This window comes from Lytechinus variegatus, chromosome 12 (assembly GCF_018143015.1).
Source record: "Lytechinus variegatus isolate NC3 chromosome 12, Lvar_3.0, whole genome shotgun sequence".
NCBI classification, from domain to species: domain Eukaryota; kingdom Metazoa; phylum Echinodermata; class Echinoidea; order Temnopleuroida; family Toxopneustidae; genus Lytechinus; species Lytechinus variegatus.
The window spans coordinates 4,553,435-4,562,700 of record NC_054751.1 but is presented as its reverse complement, the minus strand read 5'-3'; the positions used below and the strand labels follow the sequence as shown (position 1 = coordinate 4,562,700).

The following is a 9,266-nucleotide window of genomic DNA, read 5'->3' as shown; positions in this document are numbered from 1 at the left end:
AATCAAGTGGAACCAATTTTTGTTTGCTTCTTGAAATGTTATCACTGACATACTGCGATCAGAGATGGAGTGGAGGGTGGATTTGGCCAGAGTCATGTACAAACCATCTCCCAGCAGCCTCATTAACTAAAACTAAAAGCCTAACTCCATTCCTGGTGGGCGCTTCATAAAGTTTGTAACGTACGAACAAGTTCAAGTATGCCTGACTGGTTACCCTTTCTTGTGCTAAATATCCCTATGTAGCTGACTTTATAGCACCTAAGAACAGGTTCCAGTCATGCATAAAGTCATTCGTAACTTTAAGAACAGCTTTCTGAAACACCAGTCTGATTCCACTTGCTTACAATAGAATATGTTTTATTGATTCTCTCTATTCCCCTTGGGGTAGGCCATTTCTTGAACAGTTTTCTTATCAATTGGGTTGATCAGTATGGTGATCATCTATGGTGAGCAGTGAAGTAGCACCTTACTCTCTTCAGCATTGATGGCCAATGAGACTAAATACCACACACTAACCATATTCTAAAAAATCTTTGTCTTACTCAGACATGTTACATTGCATATCACTCCCGATGTGACCAGACAATGTCCCTCAAATTTTGGGAAGAGTCCCTTTTTAGTTCAATGGCTGTTCCAGAAAGTCATTTCCTGACCAAATGCCAGAGCATTCTTTTTCTCCACGAATGAGCCAGTAAACGGACCTCCCCAACTCGTATAACTGGTAAATAGGGATGAATCTGCTCAAAAATACAAGAAACAGTATTTCCCTTAGGATTGGAAATAAAGTTATCAAGAAAGAATTAAATCATACCATGTCAAGACATGAGAATAGTAAGAAGTGAAGAAGACTATAATAAGGTTTATATACTTTCTTCGACATTCAACTCGTTTGAGATACAGTTTTATCACCAAGCATACATATTGTATCCCTCAGACTCAGAGGCTACTAAAATACCAAACTGAAATCAATATTATTTTCCTTCTTTGTTAGAGGGGAAAATAACATATCAATGTATATTGTATCATAACTTTTTTTTCCAGAGGACAAATCTAGCAGTTTGCATCACTTTCTTTATGTGGGGGGTTTATGTTCGGGCAGAGTTGCAGTTAATTTTTTTTTCCAAACATTGTTTTTAAATCATTGTGAAATAATGAAAATATCTTTTTAAATGCTGAATATCATTGTAAATCAAGTCATTTGTGCAAAGTGGAAAGTAATTGCATACAGACAACTGAAAAGCACAAATATATTATCAATGCAATATGAATCTTACATAATTTTGGTATTGTATTTATCTAAAACAATTCATCTCTGATCTATATTCTTATTATGCAATATTCATTTATGTTGGCGTCAAGTTTGTCAGAGAATATTTCTGTTATATACCAAAGAGATGACATGGGGACTATTTACGTTATGGAGCTCCATGAGGCAAGTAATACACTGCAGTCTTCATAGTAAGACTTCCGACTTGATTTCCAAAAGGAGTTGTTTGTTGTTCCAGTCACTCAATGCCATGCTGACCAATACCCAAACACTTGAACATAAATCTGTCCTTTCCAAATCACTTCTCAAATAACCTATAAGTCCCTCTCTTTCTCTATGTAGAGAGGGTGATTCTATATTTTCAAAGAGACTACAGTAAAGGTGGTGCAAGTAAGGCCATGGCTTAGCTGGGAGGCTTCTCTTGGAAGAGGTACAAGTTATTTGTAGCTGCTACTGCCAGGATGTTCTCCCGCGGGTGCCATGCAGTGTGGAGGATCTTACGGTTGAAGTCCAGGCTGTCAACGCTGATCTCGTCCTTTTTCCGCTTGCTGCCGGTGCCGACCCGCCGCGGCTTCAGCACTTGGAGAGGTTTCGTGTTCTCGCGGGAGGCCTCCAGGGTGACGTCGCGACTCGTGCTGCGGTCAAATATCCTGAAGAAGTTGTTGTATGAACCTGTCATGATTGAACTGAAGGGGAAAAATGGTGGAAAAGACAAAGTGAATGAAAATTGCAGTTCATTTATATCCTCATCAATATCTTGAAAGCAGTGTATCCCAATATATGACCCACAGGCGTTATGGATGAATAGGAGGTTGTGGCAGAATACATTTCTAAATCAACATAACATTGCATTTGAGAAACTTACCTGCAATTGATATAGTGTAATAATACTGAGAGATCTTGGTTTTAAAATCAAGCTTTACAATTGTACATGACTTAATCTTCCAACAGGTTCTTACATAAGCAGTCAATTTGAAAAGACTATCCAAAACGACAGGAATTGCCATGGACTTTCATGTCTCAAGTCCCTTCAAAACAGGATGTTAAGCTTCTGATTACTAGTATAATCTGTGTTCAATACATGTACAACTAAAAACAAAGCCATCGAAAAAGGGCAAAGACAATGGGGATTTCCCTCTGTTTTCAACTTGCAGTCCTTGAGAATAGCAGGATAAGCTACTGCTGGTAATGGATGTTCATGGTCAAACAATATCATTAATAGGGAGTGTGGGTGAGTTGTGGTCTAGTGGTTACGAATCTTGTCTTTCAATGAGAGGATCGTGTGTTCGAATCTCAGCCATGGCGTGTTTTCCTTCAGCAAGAAATTTATCCACATTGTGCTGCACTCAACCCAGGTAAGGTGAATTGGTTAATTCCTTGAATGCACCAAGCACCTAAGCAGCTGGAGCTACAGCCGGGATAATATATAGATATATAGATAAATCGGCGCCTCATAAATGCTATATATTTTTATTAAGGCTACAGCACCAGAATATCCAGAATAAGAGATTATCATCCATCTATTTAGTGACCCATTATGACCTCAAGCCACATAGGAGAGTGCTATATTATCAAGCAGAAAGGAGGGGGCAAATGCTTTCAACATGAGTTCTTTGATAATAGGATGTCCAGGTTATACTCTTTATACATGGTTTATACGATTACATGATCATGGTGGATCGAGGAAGACCTTTCAATATAGACTGTCCAAATGAAAGAACTGTTTAAGGGCACTTGATTTATAAACAAAAACAGTGGGCTCATCAATGCTGTAATAAACATACATGTATCTGCAACCCTGTGACAAAAACATTAATTCATAATTGGACAAATCCTAAATGTCAGCAAAATTAGGCTTCCTTTATCTGGAATCTGCATCAACCCTGGTTTCAGAACAAGGATTCAAAACCATCTTTATGAATTCAGACAATTAATAAAGCACCAGTCAATCACCAAGAAACATCAAACCCACTGTGGAGCGTTGTAGCCCAGTGGATTAGTCTTCTGACTTTGAAACAGAGGGTGGTGGGTTCGAATCCCAGCCATGACGTAATTTCCTTCCGCAAGAAATTCATCCACATTGTGCTGCACTCAACCCAGGTGAGGTGAATGGGTACCTGGCAGGAATTCATTCCTTGAAATGCCGAGTGCGTAAAAGCTGCTTGAGCTACAGCCAGGGTAATAATATCCAAGTCCTTAGGAAGCGCATAGGGAATTTATGACATAATGTGATATGCGCTCTACAAGAACTGCGTTATTATTATTACTGTTCGTTCTTTGAAAACTTACCCACCCCACCCACCCCCACCCCCCCAAAAAAAATCAGGCCATTACACCACCACGCAAATGATATGAATCATCAGCCCCCCCCCCTCCCAGTTGTAAAATAGCAAGTAAAGCCAAATCAGGGTTACAACAATTTCATTAAACCAGCCCAATGTTACAAACTACTCACCTGTCTGAGCCATTCCAAACACACTCAAACTTGTCAAATATGCAGTCATTCTCATAGAGAGAACATAGCTTGCTTCGAAGGTACTCGTGGACGGGAAAGGTTTCTACTGGCTTGGAATCCATAAGAAGATCCCACACCTTAGATACAGAATGACAGATAGAAGGGCAAAATAAGATGTGCATTGTCAGAATCTTAATCTTTGGTCCGTATTTTCAAGAGGTTTAAATTGTACCATGGTACGAAACCATGGACCATGCAGATATTTGTACATAATTACGCAATTTAATCATATAAAGATAAATCCCAACAAATCTGCTCTTTTGGCAAAGGGCACTAAGGAATAATAATACCAGAAATCTTCATAATGCATAGTTTTGTACCATAACACAATTGAAACCTCTTTTGAGAATAAGGGTCTTTAAGTTTCACATAGCTGTCAAAGGCCAATCATACATACCACAGAAACAAAGGAAAAAATCGTAACAAGCTGTTTTGAAACCGCTGTTTTGGAGATTTCATCCACTGATTATGGCTAATTCATCATATATATTGATAAAGCTTTGAATAGTGGATGCACAATTTTATCATAGCATGCCACATGATGCTTGTTATTAATATTACAGCATTAATGAGTCCACTGTTCATCTATTCTTAATTGATATTACCCAATGGATCATTAGCGTAGTGTTCTCAGCAACAAACATGAATATAGTCCCCCATCATAAAGAGTGCATCCATTACCGGACATTTCTCAATACTCGCAATGAATTGACCATAATCGAAGGATGGAATCTGCCTAAAACAAAATTTCAAACTACACATTCAAAACAACCTTTATAGATTTGGGACAATGGGACTTAATATTTTTTTAATCTAACCATGTTTAATTTTCACTTCATGGAAATACAAACACAATAATGCACATTTGACTATTAACATGAATAATTACCACAGTAAGAGGTAGACACATTTCTATGAATAGACTACTCATTAATTTGACAATATCATATAGTATCATATGGGTGACTACCCACAAAGGCTTCTTTTTAATACATACACATAAAATCATGTTACAGTGTATGTGTACTGTGTGTGTGGTGTACTATGAATGCTGGCATCACACTGCCTCTTTATAACAGCTTCATGCATCTTCTAATTCATTAAAGGTTAGAAAAATACAAATATAATTGGGGACATATTGCATTACATGGATTAAAGGTAAGATAGTACAATGGGATAAAAGGCAATGTAAGATGTACAAGCAGGAAATTGACAGATATACAGTATGAACAGCAGAGGATATCCTGTTTAGCCCAATTACATGTACCTATTACACTGCTTGTTTCTGTTTAGTTTGAGAAGGTATTCTATATATCAAATGTGGTACACTAGGTGGTTTCAAACCGCCTCGATCATGAGAATCCTCGTTAAATAACGAGAACTTTTTTTAGGCTAAAAAAATACCCATTAATTATTCCTGCATTCACACCGCCCCAAAACAAACCCTTCGGGATAAGTTCCTGAAGTTACAAGCATGCGCAGTATGATCTGAAAAGCAAAATCACTAGCTCAGCAGCCATTCAAGGCGCCCGCGCCCATCTACACGCTAGGCTAAAAGTTCCTGTAAATTGCATTCACATTGCAAAAAATACCTGCGACCTTGGAAAAATCCCCGCAAAAGTTCTCATAATTTTGACAATTACCTACTATTTAATGGATATTTCTTTCAGGCTGATTACGCATAATTTGCTTTCACATAAAGAGGTAATTTTCTCTGGCTGAAAATAAAATATAAAGAAGGAATTCCTCTTTTATGTTTAAATAACATAACATAAAATGGCAAATGGTTATTGGCCAAAAGTGCCACATTGACAAAAATGCCTTTACTACCAATGAACAGGTGATGTGATACAAAGGGATAAATTGCTTGAAAACAATTATTAATTTCATCAACTGTGGATGGAGGTTCAAATTTCTTGAAGCAAATGAAAAGTCAAGCAGAGAATTGAAAGCATTGGTCTAAAATAATTGTCTTACCTTTACTGAAAGATAGTCTCTTGATATAAGAAATCTACCACTGTGACTAAACCTGACATCTGATATTGATGAAATAATTTCTGAAAAGAATGACCTATTGCTCGGATCCTCCGGTTCTTCAAAGACTACAAACGAAAATAAATGTTTCAAAAGTCATGAACTAATGAGTGACCAACAAATTTGTTATCGATAGACCTTAAAAAGTACATATATTAATGACCAGACTTTGGTCAAAAGATTCGTGATCCTGTTTTCAAAAGCTGCTATTACAAGAAATAAGGTTTAAAAGAAAAAGAAAGATCATGCAAATAAAGGGTGATTTCAACAGATAACGTTGCAGATAAAAAAAAGTGAGATATGATTTCAGCCATGTAATTAAACAATTGATGCATTCACTTTCATTGTATAAAACACAAATTACAATAACTTACATTTATAATCACTTTTTTTATCAAAAAAATGTTCACCTATTGACTTTGCACAAAAAATGTTTGTTTTAAATGTAAAACATTTTTATACCTCCCCCCCTCACACAAACATAAATTTGAAAATATGATGCTCAGTGCTAAATACAACTTGTATGTTACTATATATCAAATGATTTTGAAATAATTTTTGAAAGAATATTTTTCAACTTGCCAAAGGGGCAATCACACAATGCTTGTTCAGAATGCGGTTCAAGGCAGTTTGCCCCCAAAGTTAATGCAATCACAAACAGAGTTCTATGTAATTGAATTTTGCCAATTCGCTTTTAGTGGGTTACAACATTCGTTATTATGTATTAAATTTCTTTTGAATTGTGCTTGCATAACTAAGCAATACCCACCTTGGTAAAACCCACAGAAAACATATGTAAACTCTGTAATAAAGAGGTTTGATTGCATCTAACGCTGAAGCAAATGGCTATGAAACATAATTTGAACTGGCAATGCGTGATTGCCATTCAGCGCCATACACATAGAAAAAAAAGCTTCTGATCTCATTCTTACAGTGACATTATCACTTACCGGTAATTGTGAGTTATTATAGGGAAAGTTTAAGTAGCTTTGGCAAGCTGACTTAACTTTAAATCATCTAACCATAAGAGGTGTAACATCAGACATACTGTACTATCACCAGCGAAAGAAAGGCAATGTGAAGGTATTGTAGGAAAACAAGGAATTCTATTGTATGTGCTGGGCTATTAATAACATGTATACTAGTCTACTGTAAAATATTAGTGAAGCTGATTCTTATCATCAGTAGATGTCACTGCAGGGATGAGATCTGAGAATTCTTTTTCTTAAAGTGATGGTCCAGGCTGGAAATATTTATATATCTCAATAAATAGCGTAAAAATTCAAGAGCAAAATGCTGTAAATTTGCTGGTGAAGCAGTTCTAGGCATGTCTTCATGAATATTTATTAGGTGGGCTGATGATGTCATATCCCCACTTGTTCTTTTGTATTTTATTATATGAACCTAGGTTTACTCCAAAATTTTCTACCAAGAACTAAAACTATTGGATCAACAACTGATCAAGTGCATTAGTTATTTATTGCCGCAACTTATTTCATCATAATGGCGACAAAATGAAACAATTATGGTTACATGTAATAACAAAAGAAAAAGGAAAGTGGGGATATGACATGATCAGCCCACCTAATGAATATTCATGACGATGTGCATATAACTGTTTTCACAAAATATTGATAAACTTTAAAATTCAATAACTTTGTTATTTGTTATCTGATTTTGATGAAATTTTCAGCATTTTGCTCTGTGAATTTTACTCTATTTATTTAGATATAAATATTTTCATACTGGATCATCCCTTTAAGGGATGGAGCTTGATAAATACTCTTTCAAACATTATTTCAAAAACTCTGTAGAATCAACATGAGGGTCGATTAAAGCCTTGTAGGGGCACTCTGAATTGAATGAATACTTAAACACAAAGTGAAAAAACAAACAAAAGAGACAGTAATATAGTGTGGTACTTACTTCTAGCGCTCTGGTCGCAGAGTGCGGATTGGCGCATGTCACATACCCTAATAGTTCCTTTGGAACTGCTATACACAAATAAATTACAATCCTTTGGATGAAACTCAGCCGCCGTGATGACCTCTGTTAGATCCTCCATGTTGGCTGGTTTTATATCTACAATATCTGAGAGGTGCAGGGTTAAAGGTAAAATATTATTTCCATGTTTTTTTCAATCTGAATATAGATTGTGATTACTACTGATCGGAGTGCCTGAGAAATGATGATGACCTTGATGATGGTGGTGGTGATGGTGGTGGTGGTGATGATGATGATGATGATGATGATAGTGATGATGATTATGTTAATGATGATGATGGTGTTAATGATGATGATGATGATAGTGATATTTATGTTAATGATGACGGTGTTGATGATGATGATGGTGACGATGATGATAAGAATTGTTAGTGATGATTATGAAGATAAATCAATAATTTTTTTTTGGTACACACCAACTAATACATGCAGGATCAATCATCAATCAGTGACCACTTATCATAAACCTTTGGGTTTCTTTAATCAGGAAAGGATACTGAAACTCTGATCGGTGATGCCTAGATGCCAGAGGTTAATCCGGAGATCATCCGCTGATATGTACGTTTCGCCATCACTATTGACGGATATTGAGTTGATGTGGTAGGTGTGTGCGTTGGCAAACACCCTCCTTGGGCTTGCCTCCACCATCAGCTCCATGGGTTCCACCTTGGGTAACCTGACGGAGGTGATACTAGCTGGATCAAGGAGAACTCCATCCTCCCCCATCAGGTTGGACGAACCCGTCCATTTCTTGTCCCTTTCAGATACTTTCCATAATTTGACAGTTTTATCTGACATGGAGGGAAAAAAAATTAAAAATTAATTAAAACTTAAAGCTAAATATTCTTAAATTACATTTCTATAAATCCATGTAAAAATGATGTATCCTTGTGAAACTGCAGCTATTAAAGACCACACTGTTACTGATGTAGATGAATCAAGGTCTATGTTCGGAGGGTTGGAAGCCCACCCCCCCCCCCTCCCAAGAAATTTTCAAAATCTACTATTTCATGTAGTAAATTGTAACATGAAAGTCCACCCTATTGTGCACCAGATTCTCCAATTCAAACTTTCTCTTAAATACTACATAATTTGACATTTACACACGTGTACTAATACCCCCGAGGAAACTTGCTGACCTACATGTAATAGGTTCATATGATTGAAAAGTTCTATTCCTGCTTTTCTATCTAGTCATGTCTGCAGGTTGTGATGTGTACCACTACCTTTCAAATATCAGCATTCCATTAATGGTATTACTTCTTTCATATCGCATTTTAATTTATCGGAATAATGTTTATAATAGGTGGTTTCAAACTGCCTCGATCACAAGAATCCCTGTTAAATTACAAGAACTTTTTTTCAGGCGAGTAAATACCCGTTAATTATTTTCAAATTCACACCGCACCAAAATATACTCTTCGGTAATGCTGTAACCGATTTTTA

The 9,266-nt window shown here is 36.5% G+C and overlaps 1 protein-coding gene across 1 annotated transcript in view; it reads right to left on the bottom strand.

The window, feature by feature from the left end:
* Window positions 1–710: 710 nt before the first annotated feature.
* LOC121424869 (serine/threonine-protein phosphatase 2A 55 kDa regulatory subunit B beta isoform-like) overlaps window positions 711–9,266 on the bottom strand; it is a 31,815-nt gene continuing 23,259 nt past the window's right edge. The window contains exons 5-9 of the mRNA XM_041620707.1: window positions 8,318–8,611; window positions 7,743–7,907; window positions 5,760–5,884; window positions 3,723–3,859; window positions 711–1,953 (exon numbers count right to left, since the gene is read on the bottom strand). Coding sequence (XP_041476641.1) covers window positions 1,671–1,953; window positions 3,723–3,859; window positions 5,760–5,884; window positions 7,743–7,907; window positions 8,318–8,611 — 1,004 coding nt within the window. The 3' untranslated portion in view covers window positions 711–1,670. The remainder of the gene's footprint in view (window positions 1,954–3,722; window positions 3,860–5,759; window positions 5,885–7,742; window positions 7,908–8,317; window positions 8,612–9,266) is intronic.